General features: G+C 42.2%; 8 protein-coding genes across 8 annotated transcripts; 2 read left to right on the top strand and 6 right to left on the bottom strand. All coding sequences in view use genetic code 12, as the record gives it.

Moving 5' to 3' along the window:
- Positions 1 to 17: 17 nt before the first annotated feature.
- On the top strand, positions 18 to 2,572 carry CXQ85_004784 (cell differentiation protein rcd1; the record flags this gene model as incomplete). The annotated part of the gene is made up of 3 exons (XM_025488393.1): positions 18 to 800; positions 1,093 to 2,496; positions 2,561 to 2,572. 3 exons carry the CDS (start codon positions 18 to 20, stop codon positions 2,570 to 2,572), a joined length of 2,199 nt encoding a protein of 732 aa, XP_025343055.1.
- Positions 2,573 to 2,805: 233 nt separating this feature from the next.
- Positions 2,806 to 4,134, bottom strand: ENP1 (snoRNA-binding rRNA-processing protein; the record flags this gene model as incomplete). The annotated part of the gene is made up of 1 exon (XM_025488392.1): positions 2,806 to 4,134. One exon carries the CDS (start codon positions 4,132 to 4,134, stop codon positions 2,806 to 2,808), a length of 1,329 nt encoding a protein of 442 aa, XP_025343054.1.
- Positions 4,135 to 4,280: 146 nt separating this feature from the next.
- On the bottom strand, positions 4,281 to 8,607 carry CXQ85_004782 (imidazoleglycerol phosphate synthase, cyclase subunit; the record flags this gene model as incomplete). Its single annotated transcript, XM_025488391.1, has 2 exons — positions 4,281 to 6,701; positions 7,075 to 8,607. 2 exons carry the CDS (start codon positions 8,605 to 8,607, stop codon positions 4,281 to 4,283), a joined length of 3,954 nt encoding a protein of 1,317 aa, XP_025343053.1.
- Positions 8,608 to 8,704: 97 nt separating this feature from the next.
- CXQ85_004781 (uncharacterized protein) lies at positions 8,705 to 13,085 on the bottom strand (the record flags this gene model as incomplete). The annotated part of the gene is made up of 3 exons (XM_025488390.1): positions 8,705 to 10,757; positions 11,135 to 11,369; positions 11,417 to 13,085. The coding sequence occupies 3 exons, from the start codon at positions 13,083 to 13,085 to the stop codon at positions 8,705 to 8,707; spliced, it is 3,957 nt and encodes a 1,318-aa protein (XP_025343052.1).
- Positions 13,086 to 13,229: 144 nt separating this feature from the next.
- Positions 13,230 to 14,330, top strand: REI1 (Rei1p; the record flags this gene model as incomplete). Its single annotated transcript, XM_025488389.1, has 1 exon — positions 13,230 to 14,330. One exon carries the CDS (start codon positions 13,230 to 13,232, stop codon positions 14,328 to 14,330), a length of 1,101 nt encoding a protein of 366 aa, XP_025343051.1.
- Positions 14,331 to 15,043: 713 nt separating this feature from the next.
- On the bottom strand, positions 15,044 to 16,740 carry GPI7 (mannose-ethanolamine phosphotransferase; the record flags this gene model as incomplete). The annotated part of the gene is made up of 2 exons (XM_025488388.1): positions 15,044 to 15,273; positions 16,062 to 16,740. 2 exons carry the CDS (start codon positions 16,738 to 16,740, stop codon positions 15,044 to 15,046), a joined length of 909 nt encoding a protein of 302 aa, XP_025343050.1.
- Positions 16,741 to 19,295: 2,555 nt separating this feature from the next.
- Positions 19,296 to 20,774, bottom strand: CXQ85_004778 (Ran guanyl-nucleotide exchange factor; the record flags this gene model as incomplete). The annotated part of the gene is made up of 1 exon (XM_025488387.1): positions 19,296 to 20,774. The coding sequence occupies one exon, from the start codon at positions 20,772 to 20,774 to the stop codon at positions 19,296 to 19,298; it is 1,479 nt and encodes a 492-aa protein (XP_025343049.1).
- A 163-nt stretch (positions 20,775 to 20,937) lies between these two features.
- On the bottom strand, positions 20,938 to 23,940 carry CHS1 (chitin synthase; the record flags this gene model as incomplete). Its single annotated transcript, XM_025488386.1, has 2 exons — positions 20,938 to 22,603; positions 22,691 to 23,940. The coding sequence occupies 2 exons, from the start codon at positions 23,938 to 23,940 to the stop codon at positions 20,938 to 20,940; spliced, it is 2,916 nt and encodes a 971-aa protein (XP_025343048.1).
- Between the last annotated feature and the right edge of the window lie 1,186 nt (positions 23,941 to 25,126).

The following is a 25,126-nucleotide window of genomic DNA, read 5'->3' as shown; positions in this document are numbered from 1 at the left end:
TAAGTCGGTTGTAAGACATGTCGAAACTCCCCAGCAATACTGCGCTGTCGCCTGATAACCCTAATATCAAAGCGTTGAATGATAAGCATATCTATCAATGGATAACGGAGCTAGTAACAGGAAGTAACCGAGAGAGAGCTTTACTCGAGCTAGGAAAGAAAAGAGAACAATATGATGACCTTGCCTTGGTTCTCTGGAATTCGTTTGGAGTTATGACCGCATTGTTGGAAGAGATCATTTCGGTATACCCGTTCTTGAATCCACCTGTCTTGACGGCGTCAGTTTCAAATAGAGTCTGCAACGCCCTCGCTCTATTGCAGTGTGTTGCTTCAAATGCACAAACCCGAGGCGCCTTTCTTCATGCGAATATGCCACTATATCTTTATCCATTCCTATCAACAAATGCTAGGCAAAGGTCCTTCGAGTACTTACGGCTCACAAGTTTGGGGGTTATAGGCGCTCTTGTTAAAAACGATACACCCGAAGTTATCAATTTCCTCTTAACAACCGAGATTGTTCCATTGTGCCTCAATATAATGGAGATTTCATCGGAGCTTTCAAAGACGGTGGCTATATTCATCCTTCAGAAAATTTTATTGGATGACCAAGGCCTTTCATACATTTGTACGACATATGAAAGGTTCCACACTGTTGCATCTGTCTTATCCAAGATGATAGAACAACTCAGTCAGTCTACTGTACCTTTGAATTATCTGGCATCAGAAGGCCTGTCTCAGAATGCCATGTCCATTCAGAACTCTCAGAATACATCCGGAAGCTCTGGCCGTTTGCTTAAGCATGTAGTGCGTTGTTACATGAGGTTATCAGATAATCATGAGGCCAGAAAAGCATTGGCCTCCATTTTGCCGGAGCCACTAAGAGATGGAACGTTTTCTTCAATCTTACAAGATGACATCGCGACTAAAAGATGCCTTGGCCAGCTTTTATTGAATATCACTGAGCAGCAATAAGCTCGTGAGATTGCATAATGATATTCCTGCACATTTGTCTTAATGACAGTCAGAGCCCAAATTGCTAAGTGCTTATCATACTCTGATGGCATCACCGGTTCGAACTCACCAATTTTCTCAGTCAAGCTCGAAACGGCGTGCATCGACGGTGTTCGGTTCGGTGGGCAAGCAAGGCTTATTTCTTCCGACTGACTTCATCAGTTATGGATCTGATGAATGGGCATTTGATGACGACCCAGAACGACCCCTTTTGGCAGGATCTTTCGATGCTTTGCAGCAGCAGCAGCAGCAGCAGCAGCAGCATCAACCAGTAGATTCTGATGAACTTATCGGTGAAGAGCGCGAAATTTTGAGACGCCATAGTTTTGAGGTTGACAATCATGATGACGATGACATCGCAGATACGTTTGAGGATGCTGTGTTGCAAGGGGCGTTGGACAGTACAACCAGGTATACAGAACTTGTCTCCTTGGTGCGTTCATCTATTCCACTTGTATTTACTTTTCTTTTGCAGAATTCGTTGTCTACAGTGTCTGTCTTTACCGTCGGACATTTAGGAGCTGTTGAACTTGCTGCGGTATCAATGGGATCAATGACAGCGAACATCACTGGCTATGCCACCATTCAAGGAATTGCTACTGCATTGGACACCTTGTGCCCACAGGCTTTTGGCGCCAAAAAGTATCACCTTGTAGGTGAGTATATGCAAAAGTGTGTGGCTTTGATATGCGTTGTTATGGCTCCACTTATGGTCGTGTGGATCTTTTTCGGCTATGAGTTGATAGTTTTGCTACTTCCGGATAAATCTACTGCATTTCTTGCAGCGGTTTATCTCAAATATATAAGTTTTGGTATACCCGCCTACATCTTGTTTGAATGTGGCAAGAGATTTTTACAGGCCCAAGGGATCTATCACGTCGCTACGTATGTCCTTTTACTTGCTGCGCCATCTAACCTTGCAATGAATATTTTGTTTGTGAAACTTTATGGCTACTTGGGTGCGCCGATTGCAGTTGCTATAAATTATTGGTTGATGGCGCTTGGCTTACTAGCCGCTACTTCATTTTTGAACGAAAACAGTGGACATTCAGGAGTACACCCCTTAGATTGTTGGAACGGTTTCAATTTACGGAAATCTTTTCAGGATTGGCCTAAGCTTGTCAGTTTGGCAGTTCCTGGTTGGGTTATGTTAGAAGCAGAGTTCCTTGCATTCGAAATTTTGACCTTGATGGCTTCATACCTAGGAACTTATGAGTTAGCAGCTCAGTCAATCGGCTCGACAATGGCTTCATTGACCTACCAAGTTCCTTTTGCTATGGGCATAGCTGCTTCTACAAGAATAGCAAATTATCTTGGTGCTGGATTAGGTCACTGTGCTAAGGTTACAGGTGAAGTGGCGTTAGTCTTCGGCTTTTTTGTTTCACTCATCAACTTTTTACTTTTGTACACCCTACAAACTCCTATTGCAGTTTTGTTCACCAACGACGAGACTGTTATATCATTACTTCACGAAATTATGTGGCTAGTGGCTCTTATGCAAATATCTGATGCTATGAACGCCAATTCGGCCGGCTGCCTTCGTGGCCAAGGGCAAACAATGATAGGCGGGGTTGTGAACCTAGTCTCCTATTATCTTGTGGGCATTCCTTTGTCGATATATCTATCCTTCTACTCTCTGTGGAGGGGTTCATTGCATGGTCTTTGGATTGGAACGACGGTAGCTCTCACTATCATAGGAGCCGTTCAGACATACGTTGTTGTCTCGGCGGATGGCCATAAACTCTGTAAAGATGCACGAAAACGCACCGCCGATCGTGTCTAAAACTTCGTATTGTTAAAAAGCACGTTCCATCGCCAAATCATCTGTAGCTGTAGACCGGTTACTACCGCTGACTAACTCTCTTCTGATGTCTGGGCCGATGGCGCCATGGAATCTTTGTCTTAATGTTTCAAGTAAAAAGTCTCGCTGGTCGTCCGTAATGTCATTCTTATACCGTTGAGCAAAAGCTAAGAAAGCCTTATGCCATACGACTGGCAACACAGCATCTTCAGCAAGTATTTGATCATCGTTGGAAGCTTGTCTGAATCGCATGAAATAAAAAACGAGATCATCCAAGGTCTGGTATGGCAAAGCATATTTCTTTTCAATGAGAACTCGGATGAATACCGTTCTAGCCGGGGTGTAACTTCTTTGCGCTAATTGTGTGAGAGCAACTGAAGAATGCAATGAAGGAATGGATATCTTCGAAAGGACAGAGGATGCTATCATGGCCTCGCGAAGTGTACACTGATCGTCGACCAAGGGTAAAAGGAATCCTTTGAAAAATGCAGCCGGTTTGTATAAGGATTTCTTGAGTGCTCTGTATAGATGATAATCTAGAGTGTGGTTGTCACTATCCTCTATCGATTGCCTAAACTTGGGGAGTAAAACCGTCTCAATGAATATCTGGGCCTCATTCGACGACAAATTGGACACGAAGAGCTTTGTGGCTTCGCAAACTGCGTGGGGTGTCCAAGAGCCAGGATCTGTAACGAAGAGAACGTCTTCCCAATTCCTTAATGAAGGAAGTACTTTAAAAAGCTTCGGAAGCTTACCATGTCTATAGGTCGAGAGAATCTGCCCTATTTTCTGATAAGCAGCAATAACTTTCGGAGGAAGACGGACACCCTGCTGATCGGACACGATATCGTCAGCCGAAGCTTGTCTTAATTCCTTTTCTTGAATCTTAGCCATGATCTTGTCGGCTAAAGTGACAGTGGCTTGTTCAGCGTTACCAAAGTAAGAATCGACTAAGCTTTGATCGTTCTCATTATGCAAAATGACTTGGCTTTCTTCCTCGTAGTCATTGTCTGACAATATGGCTTGATCCATGGCCATGTCGTACTCCTCCATGTCTGAAACACTGCGTTGCAGTTCATCATCCAGTTCAAGCGCCACAGAGACCTGTGAATTAGTATCCTCATCTAATTCTTCTTGCTGGCTTTTCGCTAGCTTTAAAATCTTCCTAGATATGGAGGCATCATAAAAGCCATCATGTTGAGAACTGCCCTTCTCACTTGAACCTGGGAATCTCTTCTTGAGGTTGCCACCGTCAGACGCGATATCCCTCTCGAGAGGGTTGTGGCGTTTTCTTGAGCTCACTGTTGTTTCAATCTTGCCCATGATGAGAAGAAGTTAATCTCTAGCATCTCATCGCGCCTTTGCTATGAGGACCTTTTTTTTTTTTTTTTTTTTTTTTTTTTTTTTTTTTTCGGTCCTCGCACCTTCATCCCTTGAATGTCTACATTATTCACAATTTCAATGTATCTTCACGCCGCCCTTTCCAAACTAATGTAGAGAAATATATATGAGTACAAAAGCTGCTCTCCACACATGTCTTTGAGCATGAAGTATCGGAAACCATTCTTGAGGTCGCAAATATTTTGAATCACTAGACCAACTTCTCTTTGATCTGAAACAACTTCAACAGAAGATGATGAGGCCACCGTAACTTTCAAGAAAACAAGTTCAGAAGGGCCATCGAAGTTAACAGTAAATTTCTCATTCCAGACAGGATTGAACCCATTACCTGCAACAATTTTCGTAACGGGCTTGTCTGGGCACCACCTGACGGCGTCAGCCCCGAGGATCTCAAGACTAATGAAAGGATTAATGTCTCCTAGCCATTCAATTGGCTTCGGTAACTGATGAGCGCTAATAACAGTAATTTCGACTGATTTAGACGTCGTGGTACGAGAGACGACCTTCTTTTCTCTAGAGTAGGGAGCCCTCAAGATTTCAGACTTCAAAACGAATCCCTCACCTAATGGAGCATTAAACATGGCTTCATTAATTTGCTGCCCAATATCATAGGTCTGCCAATTAGTTGCCACCATCTGAACTCCATGCTTCCAATACGTTATGGGGTTAAAGTTTGTAGACTTAAGTCGAATTTTTGATGGATAAATTCGCATGAGATAGTTTCGATTATGCTTGTCGAGTGATGCACACTTATTATCGTCCCTAAGCATTGTGTTTATGGACTTCTCGCTTAATGAGAAGCAATGATTAAAAACCTTAGACTCCGGTAACGAAAAGTTCCTGAATCTCACCCCTTGGACATAAACTCCCATTTCACTAAGCGGTTTGATAACCGACTTTGTTGAGCTCTTTTTTGATAATTTCATCTTTAGGCCTAAACTTCCTGATTCTGTACTGTCACTGAGCAGTGTAGCTGTGGCAGTAGAGGTCCCCGTGCTCAACGAGGCAGAAGTTTCATCTACTTTTCCCAAGGGACCATCTGTTTTCTTAACTTTTAGGAGAATACGGTATCGAAGATCCTCTGGACTAGGAAGTCTCCTATCATCCGACAACGGTTTTCTCACTAGAAGATCTCCAAATACGACCCGAAAAATTTCAAGAGCCACATTTTGAGATTCCGGGGAACAATGGTTTTCGATGCTCAAAATTAACGGGTAGGAGGTTACCTGAAATGCGTAAGCTTTAATAGTCTTCACCACATTCCTCAAAGAAATGCCGTTTGTAAATGTTCTTCCGTGATTCACAACGGGTTCTAGATCTTTGTCATTGCTATTGTTCCAAATGTCAATTTCTAAGCAACGACATCCCCTCTGCAATGCTTTGATATATCCCTCTACGGAAGATTCTCCCATAACTTGACGCCCGAGTAAGTAAGTGTTATGAGACGACAAGATGTAGTACTCATTCAATGGCCTTGAGAAGTATCCCTCTTTTTCGCCTGGATCGCGTACTGGATTACAAAATCTTGAGAGAAGGAAGGAGTTGAAATCCAGTCGTTGCCAATAGCCTTTCAGATTGGAATCAAACTTTATGAACCACTTCCTGAGCAACGCCTCGCTAGAGTTTTCATTCTGATGGTGTGACATAAAGACTTTAAATTGCAAGAAGTCCATGGAAGGGTTTCCATAAACCAAATGTGTCCATATATGTTCTAGATCCTCTCTTTTGTTGAGCAATGTAACAAAAGTCTTAAATTCATCGAACAGCAAGGTATCTGAAGATCCTGATTGAATCTTCGCCTGTTGGAAGAGTACTCTAATCCTCCTTTCGCTCAAATTAATATTCATGCGCTTCGTAAATTTCACCACATCCAGTAAAGAAAGGCTATCTCTTCCAACATCATAACCTCGTTCCGCTTTTTCAGCCACCATAGACCTCGTAGAATCGTGAAGATCACTCAAATTTAGAAAGAAGTTTTGCGCAATATCATCCTTGAGCTTCTTAAAGCCAGTGAACATTGTCCTGACACGACGAAAGTCATAGGTGGTATCACAAATCAAATGTAGTGTTTTGAGTTTGTTCTTGGACTGATTAAAAAAAGCTATTGATAGCCATTGTCTGTCAAACTCCTTCGAAATTCCGAATTCTTCCCTAAAGTTCAGCGCGGAATCGCCCCAAAAAAGTCCCTTTATGTCATCCACCAAAAATTCGTAGATTTTTCCCTTCGGTAGTTCGTAAACAAATTTAAAATTGGAAGGTTCGACTTTAAGTTTCACCCGCTTCCGAGACTTATGGGAAACTTTCAATAACAGAAGGCCGTCTTTCAAGAAAACAGAAGGTATTTTGAAGGAGTTCACATCTTCGATCGAGTTAAGAAGATGCTTTTCATCACTCTCAATGCTGCTGCTTCCAAGATTCACAATCTTGGTCAGGCTCATCTCGTCCACATCATTAACCATTGAGGGAAAAACTGGTAGCTCAGAATGAATCTTATCTATGTTAAAAAAGATGGAAAGAAAAATGAATGGTGATTGCCGTCGTATCTCTGCGCTGCATTAGATTAAGACTGCTTTCTTCTAAATCATTCGGTTGGCCCTCTTTGACTTATGATCCTTGATTCCGGTATGTAATTAATGCATGTCCTAGTGCGCTCTATACCAGCATATCTACTTCTAACCTAACGTCCATTCCCTTTTGCAAAAGATGGCGCTTTACGTCACAGACCTCATAATCCCCTCTATGAAACATCCCAGCACCTAATGCAGCGTCTACACCACAGTCCATCAGAAATACGGCTTCAAAATGAGCGGGGCAACCTGCCCCAGAGCTCGCAATAACTGGTATTGTAACTTTTTCTTTCACCTGCTTCAAGAGCTCAAGATTAAACCCCCTGTTGGACCCGTCATGGTCTATCGAGTTCAATAGAATCTCGCCTGCACCAAGATCTTCGCATGCGACACAAACCTCCAATGCGCCGATTTCATGAAACTTACGCCCGCCTTGCGATGTAACCTGATAATAGCAGTACTCCTCGCCATTAGGGCCGAAATCAGAGCTGTCAGAAATCTTAAGGCATTGCATTTGGGTTTCCGATGGAGATTTAATGAACCTGCGCTTTGGGTCGATAGATATGACAACCGCCTGGTTCCCGAAACAACGTGATATTTGTTCGATCACTGTCGTTCCGTCTTTGGCCATTCCTAACTCGTAGTATCTTTCCGCAACAGTCACAGCCTCCGAACCAAGGCTCACCTTATCAGCACCTGACTTGAAATAAAGCTCAGCAACCTTCAAGGCAGGAACGGTCTCGTTAGTGACGGGGTCTGTCACATCTTTAATACCTCCACCCACAGTTAACGGTACGAAGATATTCTTTGCTGCAAGCTTAAGCACGTCGAGCATCGGAAGATCCTTCAAGGGGGAGTCTCTAAACGAAGTGATGTTGAGAAAAGTGATTTCATCAGCGCCCTGCTGATAATACTTGTAAGCGAGTTCCACAGGTTTCCCAAGATTCCTCACAGCCCCCACTTGTGAATCTGACTTATCGCGAACGTCGTATTGATCACCTTTGGTGACAACTAGATCTCCCTGATCGTTCGTCCGAACATCAAGGCACGCAATTATCCTACGAGAGGGGCAGCCAGTATGCGTAACACTCGGCCTATCCTGAACTTCGGTACCCTTTTCACCTTGTAAAAAGGCTTTTATTACTCGCAACCCCGCCACACCAGACTTTTCTGGATGGAATTGAGTTGCAAAAAAATTGCCTCTTGAAACAGCAGAGACGAATTTTTCCGTACCATAAGTGGAAAATGCAAATCTCCAGCCGTTGTTTTCCGCTTGCCTGATGACATCTTCTTTCTCCGCTGTATCGACCATTGCTGCGTACGAATGGACAAAGTAGTACTTGTCGAACGTGTTGATCCCGTAAAGAAAACCATTCTTGGAAGCGTTCTTTTCATCTCCTGTGATGCTATGTACAGTGTTCCAGCCAATATGAGGAACAGACTTGATTTGCTTTTTGGAAGTGAATAGTTCATCATTCTTGTTGAATTTGGACAAGCGCGTGCTAAGAAGGTTCATTCCGCATATCTCGCTACTCTCTTCTGAGCTTTCAAGTAAGGACTGCAAACCAACACAAATACCTAGTAACTTCCTTCCATCTTTCAAATACTTTCTGATGCAGTCCACGAGGCCTCTATCATTAAGCTGTTGAACAAAGTGACCGAAGTTACCAACTCCAGGGAAGACAAGATTAATAATTTCATGATCATATGTTTTGAAATCCTGTGTGTCACGAATGAATACGATTTCGTAGTTACCAAGATACTTAATAGAATTTGTCAAGCTTCTTAAGTTACCGCTTTCGACGTCGATGATGTGAACCTTTGTCATGATGAAATGAACAGATCGAACACTTTGGAGAATAATGTTCTGTATTGTGCGTTCAGGCGCGCTAGATGACTCAGTGGTGTATAGGTCTTGATGAACTTCACGTCTTCTCGGAACGAATGTAGAAATAGTAGTTTCCTACCATACCTGCAGGACTCGACATTTCGTTGAATGCTGATAGAAAAGATTGGATATCTCCATACATATCGTGAAGTCTTAACGATATGTGATTCGAAACAAAAGTATTCATTTTGCTTTCGGCCGATATCAAGGCACTGCCAAGCATAACATTCCTGGAACCGAAGACAACATTCAATTCCAGAAAAATAGCCGTTATGAAATCTGTCTTTAAGCTTTGGTCTCGGTAATATATGTCGTTAGAAGGGCGCTTCGGGAAGTATGAAGTCGTAGAATCGCGAGGCGGCGAAGTCTTGGGGATGTGTATTGGTAGCTCAAGAATACCGCCTTTCTTTAGTATCCTGTGAAACTCCCTTATGACGGCATGATAATTGTCATGATTGAGCTGTAGGTAAAGATCACGAGACTGAATTACATGAAATGTCTCGGCTTTGATTTCAAAAATACCTTGACGAAGATACTCGAAGTTGTCAGGTTTGTGTCTCGCAGGCCTGGTATCGCCATGGCTTGATCCACTGTTATGAGGCTTTTCCTCTAAGTTTTTGCGCAATTTGATGAGATCAGCCTTGGTTAGATTGTTGAAATCCTCGAATGACTCAAATTTGAGCTGCTTGAAAAATGACTCGTGTAGTTCAAGATCCAGTGTCTTGAAGTGGTCACCATACTGCTCTGCCTCGTCGTGAACAAAGATGTTGCTTTCAAAAACTCTTACAAATGGGATAGTTAGGGCGAGGTACCACGAATACTGAGCGCTGAAAAATATGTTGAAGTTCAAAATTTTCAAAGATTCCTTATTTTCGAGCTTCATGTTCAAGCTGTATAAGTTGAATAGAAGCTTTACGATCCGTCGATCCAATACGGAGTTGTTTCCCAACTTAGCTAAAACATCGATATGATACTGCTCCAAAAGAATGTACTCGTACAGAACTTTCGTTATGGCTTGCACTATGACGTCTGCACCAGGAAGAACTAACGCCTCATTTCCAAGTCCATCTTGGGCTATTGAATTCAACCTATCCTTCAATTCCTGAAGTGAAGCCTTAAACTTGTAGTGCGACGCTGTTACAGAGTCTAGATGTTCATGGAAATCGGGTAATGTCAACGGGAGGCTGAGTAGATATCTGACATAGTTGGTGAAGTTTGCCTGAATAAGCTCTTCCGGTAGGTAATGCAAAACATTCAGATTATCAATACCTATCTTCATCGAGAGTAGTCTTCTCAAAAACTGTCTGCATTTGAAGAGCTCACACGCTAGAATCCCCTCGTGCCGATACAAGTCAGCATCACGCTCCTCGCCTCCCTGCTCTCTTCCCAGTTCGGACAGTAATTTGTTCACAAACTTGCAAAATGATTGATTTCGCACTTCTGCGTAAGTCACAGCGTCAGCTTCATGTTGGCTTTCAAGCAAGTCTAAATAGTTCTTGTATCTTAAGGTTTGAAACATCGGTGTCAAGAAGAACCGCTTCACAAAAGTTTCTGAATTGAGCCCTGCAACTGAGGATATAATGCTGAATTCTGGGATAGTTTGAGGAGACTTACGGTGCGTGATATCCTCCTTTTCGCCCCTAGATTGATGGTTAACGGGCTTGATTTCTATGCCACCACATTCTGGGGACAATATCGAGGATGCAGTTGGAACTTGCAGATAAGCTTGTTGTTTCGAGGGCTTCTTATCAGACTGGCTCCTGGCGCTATCACGCGTTGATGGTAGATGCTGAGGCTCCCCAAGGCTTTCTTCTCGTGGTGAGAAATCCGCGTTTGATGTTTCATTATCTCTTTCAGTGTGAGGAGCACTGCTATCCATCATGGGCACGTCCTTTGGAGAATCTAGCAGGTGTCGCAGCTCTGTAGACTCTGAGATAGAGGACTTCGTTTCAGCGGAGATTCGACTATTCAGAGAGCCTCTACTAGACCTTCTGCGTCCACTAGCCTTGGGCTTCTTCTTCTTCATCTTCTGCTGTGTTTGATACAGGCTCGACGGTACAATGTAAAAATTCATATCTAATTCACTCAATCTTTATCGTGCCAGTGCGGTATAAGGAGGAGTAAATGATGATAGTGTTATTTATATGTAGGATAATTTCGTGCTTCAACAGTCAGGGATTCAGAGGAAGCAACTTTGAGGAAGATGAATCAGCTGGCACTATCTACAGCCCAAAATTACAAAATAATGATAAAGCTTACAAGATAAGGGTATCAATTAGTAGAACCAAGGAATCGCAAATACTATTGATATAATTACAGTCAAGCGCCATTTGCAGCCCAAAGAAATCTTGAGCTCGGGCCATGCTAAGGACAAGAGTGTTATTTCGTGAAAGCAGCAGACTTTCCTCCAACAAAACGACGCCTTTTTTGCTTCTCTCGTCCAAAGTTTTGATGATTTGGGTCGAACAGCTCTTTCCTTTTACGTAACTTCGCTGTTTCCTTTTGGACATTTTGGTCTTGTAAAGCTTTTTCATAATTCAAAAAGTTTGGTGACTTCACTTCGACACGGCTAGCCTTACGTTCATTTTGATGCGTAGACTTTCTATGTTCTTTAATGGCCTGAACAAACATATGATCTTCATCTTCTCTTGTCATCTCCTCTGCCTCGATTTGAGGTGGGCAAATATTCAGCGTTTCTTCGGCTGATGTAGTCGATGGTGAGGGGTATAGGGCATCAACTCGAATGCACCTTTTGGCTTGATCACCTTCCCCGTAGTCGCTCTAGGTATTCTCACTAAGAGCCTTGCAGAAAAAATTATTGACTGATGATGTAAGAGATCCCCGTTCGACAGCAAAAGCTGCGACTGTCCGTCTAAAAGGTCATTGACCGAGCGCTGTCTCAGTTGTGGTACATCTTCTTCCAATCCATTATTTAAATCGACATTTTGAAGATTTCTCGAATGTGCACTGCGGACTAACTGGACCAAGGATTCCAAAGCTTCTTTGTCTAAGTTAACATTGGATACTCGATGCAATGTGAGAACGTTCGCCGGCATCTCACCAATTGAGAGCTTCACTAATACACTGTTCGGCATGAGATATCGGGGCGACTCGTCTAAATCTCTTGCCAATTTATCTCTCCAGGCAGATATTTGTCTCACATGAGCCTCATACTTTATCGAAATATTATAATTCCTCATGATTTGTGTAGCTTCGTCGATAAATTCACTGTCCAAATTTCGGAATCTGATGTACTCGAATCTGCGCAGCGCCACTTTTCGCGATGAATGAAGAACGAGTTTGAGCTTTGAATTGTCCTCGGTGACCAATAGGTTTCGAAGACTATCATAAATATAAAGAAGGTAATGCGTGTCTGCTCGGGCATATTTTGCCATAGAAGAAGACAATGGTCTGATTCGCCAGTCAGCTAGTTGAAATTTTTTAGATGCCTTGAAACCTGCAAATCGGTCCAACAAGTAAGCGAGTGATAATTTAGGAAATCCTAACAATTTTGCAGCATGATAGGTATCAAAAAGTGATACAACGTAAAGTCCAAAATCTCTCTGAAGCCATATTATGTCCATGAAGGCACCATGAAACACTTTGACAATCTTTGGGTCCGCAAAGACGGTATTCAAAATCTCCATTTCAGACCTGAGGGCCAAGACATCAACTAACCAATCTTGGTTTCTATCTGAAATCTGCATGAGACACGTTATACCATAGTATGATCGCAAATCGTGATGCTCCAAGTCTACAGCAATTTGCTTGGAAGATTGAAGAGTTTCAACCATTTCTTTTAATTGGTCTTTTGTAGACACCATTATCGCTTCTTTCGAATCCCAATCATGTGGCTTAATAGGTTCACTTACCACTAATATCTCTTCTGGATATGGCTGACTCATGATCTCATGCTCGTAAGGTTGAGGGTAAAGCCCATTTGCATCGCAGCGTAGCAGCACATCAAGTGGCTCAAGAGCAAAGGGCTTCGATGTTAACTTAGGAACAAATGGACTTATGTCAGAATTGTTAACTTCGTCCTCGAATTTATGCTGTGGCTTTTCGATGTCTCCACTTGCTGTAGATTGCAATCCACTTTCCTGTACGTCTTGAATTTTGATTGTACGTTTTTCAGTAGCAATGTCGACCTTCTCATAGATCGAATCTAGAGATGACTCTACCTGCTCCCAAATAAGCTTGCTCTTGGTATGTAGAGGATGTTTATCTTGGTGAACCCGATCAGCTAAATTATCCAACAAGCGTAAAAGCAAGTCAGAAAAATCAGAAGAAATGCCGTCGATCTCAGCATCTATTGTTCGATAAAAGTTTATATCATGTGCTGATACTGCAACAGAATACCTAACAGTATCAATAAGCTTTGGTATCACAGTCTTAACGTCATCTATTGGCTGAGGCATGATGAATTAATGAATTCTCAAAGATTGTCACTTTCTGCTTTTTTTGCGCGTATTTGCAGAGAAGATGAGGTTCCACAGAAAAAAAAAAAAATACGTAATCAACGCAGATGCTCATCGCATCACCCTTTTTCCTTATTTTATCAAATGCTGTTCACATGTCTTAGTTGTGGCCTTTCTTTTGAGGAATCCCAACAACAAAGATGTCATATGAAGACAGATTGGCACAGGTATAATCTTAAAAGACGTGTCACACAGCTTCCTCCTGTTGATGAAGAAACATTTCAATCAAAATCAAAAACTATAGAGAGCGGCTCCAGTTCATCTTCACCTGCTCATGATACTGAAAAGAGTGAGCAAAGAAAGCTTAAACAGGATCGCAAAGTAAAACGAGAACGATTGAGGCAGCAACGTGAGTCACTATTGAAGGGTGTGGATGATGTACCCAATAAACCAGAACCTAACCAGAGCGCCGGTGAAGATGATGCCAATAAGATTATTGAAGAGAAGATTAAACAACGGGTTGATATCAAACCGACAACATGCCTATTTTGTCAGAACAAGAAGCATTCAACTTTCAATACTGTAGAGGAGAATGTCTCTCATATGACCAAGGTGCATGGCTTATTTATCCCTGAGAAAAAATATTTAGTCGATGTTGAAGGCCTAATATCGTATCTCGGCGAGAAGTTGGGGTTGGGAAATGTATGCTTGTCTTGCTCCTACCAAGGTAAGAATCTAGAAGCGGTCAGAGAACACATGCATAGCAAGCGTCACATACGAATCCCTTATGAAACAGAGGAAGAAAAGCTAGAAATCTCCGACTTTTATGATTTCTCGTCGACCTATTTCGACAATGTTAATAAAGTGACCTCCGATATCGAAGATGATGCGTGGGAAGACGTTTCGGGTGACGAAGAAGACCTCGCCGACGTTTACGAAGAGAGTGGCATCGAAGATTTCATTATAAACCTTGGCGATGAGCTCGTACTTCCAAGTGGGGTTTCGATTGGACACAGGGCGCTGGGAAAACCTCGCAGACCGAAGGCAGAGTTAGTTCTTTCTGAGGGTCAAGGGACAGTGGTAGCAGCCGAAAGTAGGCAGATTTTCACTAATACTGCCACGCCAATTACGAAGGCACAACAGGCAGCTTGGAAATCAGAAAAGAAGATGCACGATCTTAAAGACAAACGTCTGGCGAAGTACGCGAACAACCAACCTCATTTTAGGGACCAGTTACTCCAATGAGTATAGAGCTGTATTTAATATATATACCGCACTAAATCTTGTCATCTTATAGGCCCACAGTTTGACAGATGATGATGTTGAAGCCAATCTCGACTAATACATACCAAGCAGCGAAATACAATACCTTAGGGCAGAAGACTGACCAAATGAAGAGATGATAGCGCTGGACAATGCAAGAGGTAATCAAACTTGCAAGCGATACATTGTAAAATGTCAACAGTATCAAGCTTCTTTCTAGTTGGTAATGGGAGTGTCTATCACTGTGAACCATTGATTTACGGGACAAGCGATACCATGCAAGACACCAATATAAGGCTGGGCCAAAGTTTGAGATGAAGGTTAGCAACCCTACCACAGCTATATCGTAGTGCTGAAGGCCATTGTATGCATTTGAAAGGTCAATTGTTGCAATCAGATTAGAGTTGCCAATGGAAAAGAAGGAAATGTTTTGCAAGCAAAAGGTAATTACCCATAAAAGTACTTCGAACCCTTGTTGTCTTCTAGCACAGGAAAGTACACCTTCTAATGCACCAAAAACAAGGTACAATGGGACAATCTCCACCTTCGATTGATGTAAAAAAATGTGCAGAATGGTAATGCTATGATCGAAATCTACCTGCTTCCGACATAACAAATTAATAATGATAACAAGAAGGACGCAAAGGTAGAAAAAGCGCGAATAAGAGACCGCTAAGCTTTGTAGCTGGCTTAAGTCATCCATCTTGTGCGGAATGATGCACTCTAACAAGAAAGGAAGCAGCTTGCCATCTATGCGGCTTTGCAACACTTTTAATGCTAGTGTGCAAGTTGCCATGGTCACTTCTAATGCTAACGACATTTTGGTCCAAATGGTTGTCATCGATCGCCTTCCACTGCGAATTGGCACACTTATACATGCAATAATCACTAGAGTCCATAACAAGCCTTGCGAGTTCAGGAGGGTCTCCGCTATATTTTGGGTGGATCTGTCTTTTTGACCCAAAGGACTCCAGGACCTGATAAGCCTCACACATATGAGGCATACAGCATAAAATCTCAACTTAATGCCACCAAGAAGAGCCCACACTGAAAGAGAAGTGACTAGACAAAACCACCAAAACTGATGCTCTTCTTCGATAAGCGAGGAGCCATGAAGTGAGGCAGAGTATAACAACAATGTAATTCCGTAGATTACACTTGAGATTGTCTGTCGCAAGATTATATCCTTCAAGTAGTAAAATGCTATCAACGAAATCACCATGCTTGAAATGGTTACTAGAGCTAGTCCGGTATACATGGGTGTTAAGGCGTAGTTCGTTGCATTTCGAGTCATGTTTTTCTTCAACAGATGAAGAAACAGCCAGTATTCTTCAATTGCGTGTGCATTTAAATCTCTTAAGTCCTCGATTAAAGCTGAATAAAAACTTAATTCGGAAATGTGTTGCGCCTTGCAAAGAGCAAAGAGTTGCTCACAATTTTCTAGGAGTACCTTCTTTTTTTTTTTATCTGAAGCCCAACAATTAAGAACATGCGGTATGATAATACCAACATTATTTTTGGGGATAGGAAAATTTAAAAGAGCCGAAAGCGTGGGTACAAGATCTATTTGGTCGATGAGAGCGTGATATTCGTAATCATCCTCCTGCAATTCGCTCTGTATGGGGTCTTGTTTTGGCTCGATGGATTGGAATAGTCGAGATACTAGCGCGAGTCCCGGACTTGTTTCACCTTTTGAGGATCCCCCATGATTACCCACTTCATTCATTCCATGATCTCCCATTATCACAACAAGAGTGGAATCATCATCATCTAAAGTAGATTCATACATCATTTTCAATACATCGTCCATTTCTTTTAGCTTTATGGGCATATGCAACGAATTCGGTCCCCCTGTATGCCCAATGTGGTCAACGCCCAAGTAGTGCAAGATTAGACCATCAAAGTCTTCCTTTAACTGACGCTCCAAATGTCGGGACACATTTCTGTCAACTTCTGTGAAGTCATTCACAAAGAACAGGCTTGTTCCCTCGCTTTGATTAAAAAATTCATTTGGAGGGAATAGCTTGAGCCAAGTGTCATCTCCAAAAAAGTTAATTTTCCGGTCCTTAGATTGCCTGAGAAATTGGCCTACCCACGAATCCGTGTTGCTAAGCCCCTGGGAATTATCTTTATCGTCTGCAACATTGAGAATAGCATCCACAAAACTGGGAATTTGGCCTGTCGTGATTCCTTTGAGACGAGGTAAAGTTACCGTTGGTGGGTTGGAATAAGCCGTAAAAGGCAACGCACTTCCCGTCTCTATAAGTTCTTGAAGGAAAGTCATCGATGAAGAGTTAGAGAACATGAAATCCGACCTCAAAGCGTCCACGACGATGAGGATGATTTTTTCGAATTGAGCATTCCCCAGCTCCAGTTCAAATGCTCCTTCCATTGCAAAATCGGCATGGCCTGGAATGATGACCTTGCCCGGGAAAAAGCCTTTGGAAAAAAGTACAAAACCCATTAAGCTGACGACAGCAATAATAAGGCTCCCCCATCGACTGCTTTTCGTCATAGCGATGTTTGACGTGTTGACACCGCGTTACAATCAACTTAAACAGTGGATTCGCGTGATATACAGGAAAATCAAAACTTTAACACTCAGCAAGCTATCGAAGGCTGCGCACACCTGATTAATTCGGAGCGCCCCACAACAACACTCTGATAGGATGCGAAGTAGGGTAACGCCACCATTTATAGAACTGCTTGATGATTTGTTCGCTATAACAGTAGACCGCCCTCAATCTCTTTGGACCACGTGATCAATCATGGTGGTTCCCACACCTTTCTGAATAAAATTTGCGCAACGAGGTATTCCCTCCGCAGACTTGCAGCAAAAAGAGCCACAAACTATATGAAAAAAAAAAAAAAAAAAAAAAAAAAAAGAAACAAAATAAAGATATCTCACATGAAATAAAATTAAACAACCGAGATGATACTACAACCAAGCCAAACTCGCCACTTCGTGACAGAACACTGCACATTCACTACCACCCCTTAATGATAATAATAATAAAAAGAAAGTACTCCCTCTTGCTCTCTCGTGCGCTTGTTTTTAACAAGAAGTCACACATGAAACTAATCAGGTATGACAAAAGCAAACAGAATGTAAAGATAACACAAACATTCGACGATTCGAACAAGTAGGCGTGGCCCTAAGGCAAAGATTGTTAAAGGGTGAAAACTTTCTATTCGAACTCTCCTGTCATTAGTGATGAACTAACTCATCATCTTGCATCAACGGATAGTTCCTTTTCAAAATGAGAGCAAAATCAAACCGATGTGAACACAGATCAAACACACTATTTAAAATCCGGGATACTGTCAGAGAATCTAATGAGCAGATGTGACCTAGCTACATAAAAAATGTGAAGATAAATGACTCGTGAACATAATTAAACTGGCTAATGACGATTGCCAAATAAATGTCGCCTCCTACACAAAGAATTTTACCTTTTAGAGATGAAGGATAAATGACACATGTCCCTACCATCAGAAGGATATCTAGCATTTCGTGGTCTGAGGATATCGATGCGTCTCGATGACTCATTATGAGAGCGACCTAAAGTGTCTCTACGTTATTTAGGTGTTTGCTTGTTTACGTGCTACACAAAGCAAGTGTGAAAGCACGGCTTGCTGGCACATGGCGTATTTCTGTTTTATTCTCTATTGATATTGACTTAATCCAATGTACCAGCAATCCCTAGACATCTGTTACGGAATCATGGTTTGGCAACACTGGGGGAATATTGAGTGATCTGTTGCGCAATCATGGTTTGGCAACACTGGGCGAATATTGAGTGATCTGGAAAGGGGCATTGTACGTCATGCCACTCTTAGAAATAAAGATTTAATCAGCTAGTGCATTTGGGAGACACACAGCTCGTCGAACTCATGAATGTAAGCGACCATGGCGATATTTCGCGGTATGCTTGATATGACTTCTTTTTGATAATTGCTTGATCAATGGAATTTTGTAGCGGTCTATAGAATCCACCACTGGAAAAAATGCTATAAAGGTCAGCACGGTGTATATGAAATTATTGTAGTTCCAGAAAATCATTATTACACATTATGGTAAGTGGTATTGACTGCCATGGCGGCACCGAAGAGATTGAATCAGTTCTTACCATAGTTTGAAAGATTACGAAAGTCGTTGGAAGAATTCGACTTAGTTAGTTAAGGAGCTGTGCTCAATGTGTTTCTTGGTTCGTGGGCTAAGTTTCGCTACGAGATTTTGAATTGCAAAAAGTTTGGTAAACCTTTTTGACTAGATTTTGTAATACGCTTGATTCATGGAGGAGCTATTGTCAAAATCCTACATAATTTTTTGGCAACGCAATTCTCGAGTTGCGGTAAATGAGAACAGAATATTTGAAAACAAGGCTGCTTTCCTCTCCTAGGTTCTAAATGTTCTTAAGTTATTGTCTCTGGGTTTTTTCAACAATTTGGTTGAGACTGAGTGGTCAACTCCTTAATCGTTTATCGTTGAATATATTTGGTGCCTTCAACGGATGCATTTGGAAGAAAAAATAATGTCTGTCAACCAACCACGAAACTAGACGTTTGATACTGGTTGGCTGCGCTCGTGTGTTTCAGCTGCTGGAACGGTCGCTCAGTCCCTACATTCTTTCGTGTAGTTATATGGTTCTTTGAGTTATACTTTCTCTGGATTCTGGCGGGCACATTCTTTGCATTTTTTTGACTTGCAGCGTAGATAATGGAGATGTTCTTTCTTGGTTTTTGTAGACTTTATAGCTCGTGATTTGGTTTCTTGGATTTTTTCTTTTTTTTTAATTCGTTTTTTTTTTCTTGCCTCGAATTGTACGAACGCTGGCGAGTTAAGTTACTAGTCGGGTTGATCTTTTAAGTTCACTGTAATTCCTTACATATATAGCTATCTATGTAACCTGCGAGCTAAGCATGGATGTTGTGCGACGAGCACTTTCAGCCGTCAATGGCCTCATACTTCTCAAGCCGTTCGGCTGCCAGCGCAGAAGATATACTTCTTCCACCGCTCACCGAAAACTGACCGCCGCCACTAATCATGGAGATATCAATCGCTTTTGTGGCAGTGTTATAAATTCTCGTGGGCTCCTTTACATCATCATCAAGAGGTCCAAGGCCAGGAGCATATGTGTCGCCAAAGCCCCACGAATAAACGACACCATCTTCTGTTACGGCGAACGAATGGTGGGATCCTGTACCAATAGCTTTTATCTTTGGATGATCAGCCTTACCAATGGTAACTAAAGTAGGCCGAGGAATAGATCTTGCTCTGCCATGAGCATCCTTAAATGTGTACTTAGGTAAGCGGTCGGGTGGAATTCCCAACTCTTGCATATCAATTCGGCCCCAAGCAAGGACTTGGCCATCTTCTGTTAACGCGAGAGAATGATGCTCTCCACCAACGATTGACTTCAATTTAATCTCAGATAAGGCTTCCACTTTTGTGGGTTTCATCAAAAGCGAGCCGTCTTCAAGCTGCCCATCATCTGCTACGCCACACTGCCCATACTGATTAAGTCCCCATGCAAATACCTCATTGTTAGTGCTGATTGCAAAACAATGGTAGTCACCACATGCAATGTACTTTATATCATAGAGACCAAATTGCTGTGGCAGAAGAGCAGACATCTTGTGTCTCTCTAGTATTTTTCGCCCAAGCTGGAACTGCTGGCCATTACCCCAGGCGTAAACAATACCCTTGGAATCTAAAGCCAATACATGGTCCTTACCGCCTGCAAGTTGTACAACATTTCTTAACGAAGGAGAAATACAAGGAGTGTCTTGGATTGCGATATTCTTGTCAAATCCCATCAACCCTTCATTCCCTCGAAATGTACCCCAAGTGTACACCTCTCCGTTTTCATAAAGCACACCACTTAGATTATCCGTTGCAATCAATTGGACAATTTTTTCGTTATTATTGGGTAAATTCTGAACAAGGCCAGGCGTAGACTCTGCCTCATTTAAGTCCCCATCTTCGTCCTCGGAATCGGAGTCATCGACGGATTTGAGATTCTCTTTTGCTTTGGTTGTATCACGACCCAAGACCTTGTTGTCATTATTTCCCCAGGACCATACCCGATTTTTAGAATCTAAGGCCAATACATGCATCCCCCCAACAGCAAAATCAATGATCCCAGTATCATTCAAATTTTCTGGAGCCAAGAATGGGTTGAGTCTTGGACGTTTGACTTCCTTTGTCAGCGCATTGGGGCCGAGTCCTAACTCACACATTGATCCAGTTCCCCATACAAACACCAGCATCACATCAGAGCTCTGGCCGGGACGCAGATTCACATCCGGTAAGCTTTGGTACGAGCTTAGGATCCTCGAGGAAGTTGAGCGCTTAGCCCTTTTCGAAGGGCCGGAGACTTCAGTTGGCTGCTTACGTTTGGTATTAGCTGTAAGTGAAACCATAGATTGTGTAATTACAGAGAAGTCTGCTTATTTATTGCTTCTTTTTTTTTTTTTTTTTTCGTTGATGCTTGATTTCCTTTTTCGGCTCAACATCATCGTTTCGCGATAGACGCATTTCTTGCACATAATCTCTACAGTTACATCGTTCCAGAAGCAAATTTATTTAATTGAGAGCATTCATACGCGTACTATGGTAACCGCTCTTCTTATGGGACCACTTGTTAAATGACTCAACTATCCACCTTGCGAAATGCTGAACAAGATACCCAGCCGATCCTATGGCCCTAAACAACGCAAGGGAAGCAACCATCCACAATATAAATGCAAGATAGTAGTTTCTGCCTGTCTCTCCGGGTTCATAGACTTGCAACATTGTTAAAATAAAGATGAGATTCATAAGTAGCCACAGAAGAACCACCTTAGTTCTGACATGTTTGGCGTAGTCCTCACCATCAAGATCATTTGATTGGTCCGAAAGCGCTCTGACCTTCTTGTTCGATCTCCGTGACCTGATACTGAAAAGTGTCTCAAGGTATACCTCGTCAATGTTATAGTCTTGTACAATGACCTCAAATTCACCCTCTTCATTCTGTTGGATAATATACTGATTCATCTTGTCTTCCTTTGGGTTGTTATCGCCCTTTGTTCCCCATGAAACATCATGAGTGTTACAGAACGCAAAGATCTGGAGCGTGCAAGTATAAGATGGTATCATCATGAAGTATTGCACCAGGCATGTGAACATGTGCCAAGGGTCCAAATACAATATGGACATGAATGTATACAATCCATAAGTCGCTAATAACGAAACAACAATGCTAACGAAAACGAATGTTGAAGAGTCACCCATTCCGAACTTTTCAATTGTTTTCACCACAAAATAGAATCCCACTATCAAGGCATATAAAGCGCAGATAGTGAGTAATATGATCAATGTTTTGAACACGTTCTTCGATGCATGTGGTCTATTACCAATGGATGCCACGAACAATGACGTAAGTGTGCAAATGCATAGGTAGTTAAATATGGTGAAGATCCAAAACCCACCTCTTCCAATACTTTCTTCAGAAACCAAAGATCCTGTAAGGAAGTAGAATGTTAGGTAAAAGTTGCTCAACGAGAAAAACGAAAAAAGTGTGCTCACGAACTGGTAAAGGAACTCCACGCAAAGCCAAAACTTTCTGCTATAAGAGTGATCTGTCTCCCAGATCCTGGAAGTGTGCCTCAAAGCGTAAAGAGCTGCGAAGAACGCACCGTTGATCCATCTTCTTCTCTGTGACAAAAATTCGGGTATAGTATCGGGTACGTCGGTTTCTCCTGTAGCATGTTTCACAAATTTAAGAACCCAGCTTTCATTCCTCTTTGCAACCAACTCCCAGCAGAGTATCCTATCCTCTGCAAGATACATGTTCGCTTCAAAAAAATTCGTTTTGCTGTTTGTGAGCCGCCGAGAATTGAGGAGGTCTTCTCCTTTGAAGTATGAAGCCAAAGGGCCAGTACCATCTGCATGGTTCTTTAACGCGATATAACGATAAGCTGAAAGCGCACCAGGTAAAACCGTGATGTAACCAAGGAGAGACTCCAATGGCTTATCTAAGATGTTAGACATCTTGTACTCGAAGTTCTGGGAAGCAACCAACGGGTTAAGCAAGTTCACCCATCCTTTTCCTTTCATTGCCGTGATTTCGCCTGCGGCACCAGCCACATTTGAGTCTTTATCGAAGGCTTTCCAGAGGTTATATACTGCATGATTGTCTGGTTTCGTTCCCACATCTAATAAAACGACAACGTTGGGATCAAGAACAGGGCAAAAAGCGTTAAAGAGCCATCTGTGGGAGTTGATTTTTTTTTGGTTTTTCTCTTTAAGACAAAAAAGTACTTGAACGGGGGTAAGGCTTTTTTCGTCACCCTTGAACTTTAGATTCTCATCGATAGAAATTTGAGTAGTATACTCGAATAGATGGGCATTAACTTTCTTGTTGTTCACATAAGGACGGGCTAGATTGTCTTGATAGCAGCCAGTAGCAGTCAAGAGCTGAAGTACAGCCTCATTGACTTTGTTGCGACCATCGGCAACTATAACTACCTGGACTTTTTTCCACAGGTCTTTGCCCCATGTAGCTGACTTCGCTCTTGAGCATAGATGAGCAACGTTTTTCATTATGCCATGCATTGTTCTTGCAAAGGCATATTCGTCTTCGTTATACATTGTCACACAGATGACAAGCTCTGTTTCTCGTCCATACTTTACAGGTCGTAAAGTAAAGCCGTCGTTCACAAACTCGTCTGGCTCAGCGGTGCAGGCTGTATACGTCATATTGGTAAACTCCCCAAATGGAGAATCGGTTCTCGTCAACACCTTTCTTAATTCTTCTGGTACTCGATTCTCGAGAACAAAATTTCCAGAGTCTCCACCTACTAATCTGACCTTTCGTTTGGTAGTGGTCTTTTCTTTCAGTGGAACAAAACCATCGGGTAAATTCCTCATCATGTCTCTGTCAATGGATGCCCCAAAGTAATCACTCTCGCTTCCTTCCACAGAATGATAGCCGGAACTATAAGCCGTGTTAGTGTCTGACATCGATATTTCATCATAAGCCTTCTGATAAGCCAGAAACTCGTACTCATCTGTTGGGTCGGAGGCCACAGTCTTCTCATCGGAATCGCTATTCAGAAATGACCTTTGATTGTTTGCTTCTGCGAATGTTTCAGGAGTAAATATAGGCTGAGGTAGTTCAAGAATCCTTTCACTTTTTGTTGTGCTTCTTGAAGAGCATACATCCATCGCCAAAGCATCTTCATTCAGCATAGTGTCACTATCTTTCTGTGGAATTAAAAAGCCCCCTTGTCTTTGCCTTTTTGGACTTTCTTTCGAGGTGAATTTTGCCCGTGGAGTCTTTGAGTCATGAATTCCAAGATCAGGAGTTTTGGACCCTATACGGCTTGTCAATACTTGCTGGCCCTGATATGAGCTTCGAGCAAATATATCGGGAGAGCTTGTTCTTTCATCTCTTCGACTTGTTCGGGTGAAGTCGTCGAATGGGCTGTCTTCTCCACGAGAGCTAATCTGATATAACTTTCGAGGCGAATGTCTTGTGAACGCAGCATTAGGAAAAACCGGCTCTTCGGTGGTTTCTAATGGTTCTTCTTCGAATGGATTTTTCATTGAAGCAAAAATGGTATACTAGATCGGATGTATAACTTTGCGTAGTTTGAAATTAACCTGTAGAATATTGCAGATTCAGTTGTTTATTGACATTATACCACATTAGGAAAAACAAAAATACTGGCTTTGGAATAAGGGCAAGCAAAGATTCAAGTTTCAAGATTGTACCAGAGGCCTGTCCAGGTTTTAGGCTATCTGAATGCTTCGAATATCCTTGAATAGTTGATTCTGGTGATTTGATAATGCTGCTCATCGCTAGGCTCCATGACGGATGTCTCTGAGCGGTGCCCTATCCTTTCTCCCTCTTGACCTCCTCTTTTTTTTTTTTTTTTTGTCAGTAGTCATTGATACAGTCACATTTAGCTCCCTGCTGTACTACACATCATGCCATTTGTGTAAATAAAGAAAAATAAAAAAAAAAGGATATTCTGGAGCCTCAGTACGTTCCTTAGATTCCAGTTTGTCTATAATTTATCACATTCGCGACAAAATTACATATGAGCTCGGGGTTCAATAGTGGACTCACAGAACCCCCAAAGTGCATGAAACAAATCAACACCAAGACAATAATCTTGAGCAAACAAGGGCAGTATTTAAACCGTCGAAACTTATGTATAAAAGTGACTCATCCAGAGATTCAGATGATGGCGAGGATGGAGGTTTTCCGTATGTGGGGTCTTCAAGTTTGAGGAAACACCTCTCCCGTGTATCGCAAACCTCTAGTCTCGATACCGTCTATACAAAAAACCCGCTTAGCAGGCTTCTTAGCAGGAGCAAAAATGGAATGACAGCAGGTGACAGGGAACTATCGCTCGGCCGAGACATATCAAATTTTGAGAGGAATGAAAGGCCCTTCGCGAGCAAGACTCTTTTTACTACCAAGAAGGCCAGAGCTAAATCTGTATCAAAAGAGCAAAGCTTGAGCCATAATTCAGAGATAAGCTATACTGGGAAGCAAATTAGGCCCGAAGACCATCTCAATAAGCTAACAAACTCAACCTCCTCCATAGCCCAGTTCTTTCACCGCAACACTGGTCACCAAAATGAGAATCCAAAGAAAGATACCCATTCGAGGAAGCAGTTGGGACGGCCGGGTGTTGCATTGTCTTCTCAAAGCTCTAATTCTGTTGTAACAGATTCATCTATGGCTTTGAGGTATCGTTTTGTATCATCTGAGCCTTCCTCT

The sequence above is a fragment of the Candidozyma haemuli genome, assembly GCF_002926055.2.
Source record: "Candidozyma haemuli strain B11899 chromosome Unknown H_2014730914, whole genome shotgun sequence".
Lineage (NCBI taxonomy): Eukaryota > Fungi > Ascomycota > Pichiomycetes > Serinales > Metschnikowiaceae > Candidozyma > Candidozyma haemuli.
Note: the sequence above shows the minus strand (reverse complement) of the source record. Positions and strands in the feature narration are given on the sequence as shown.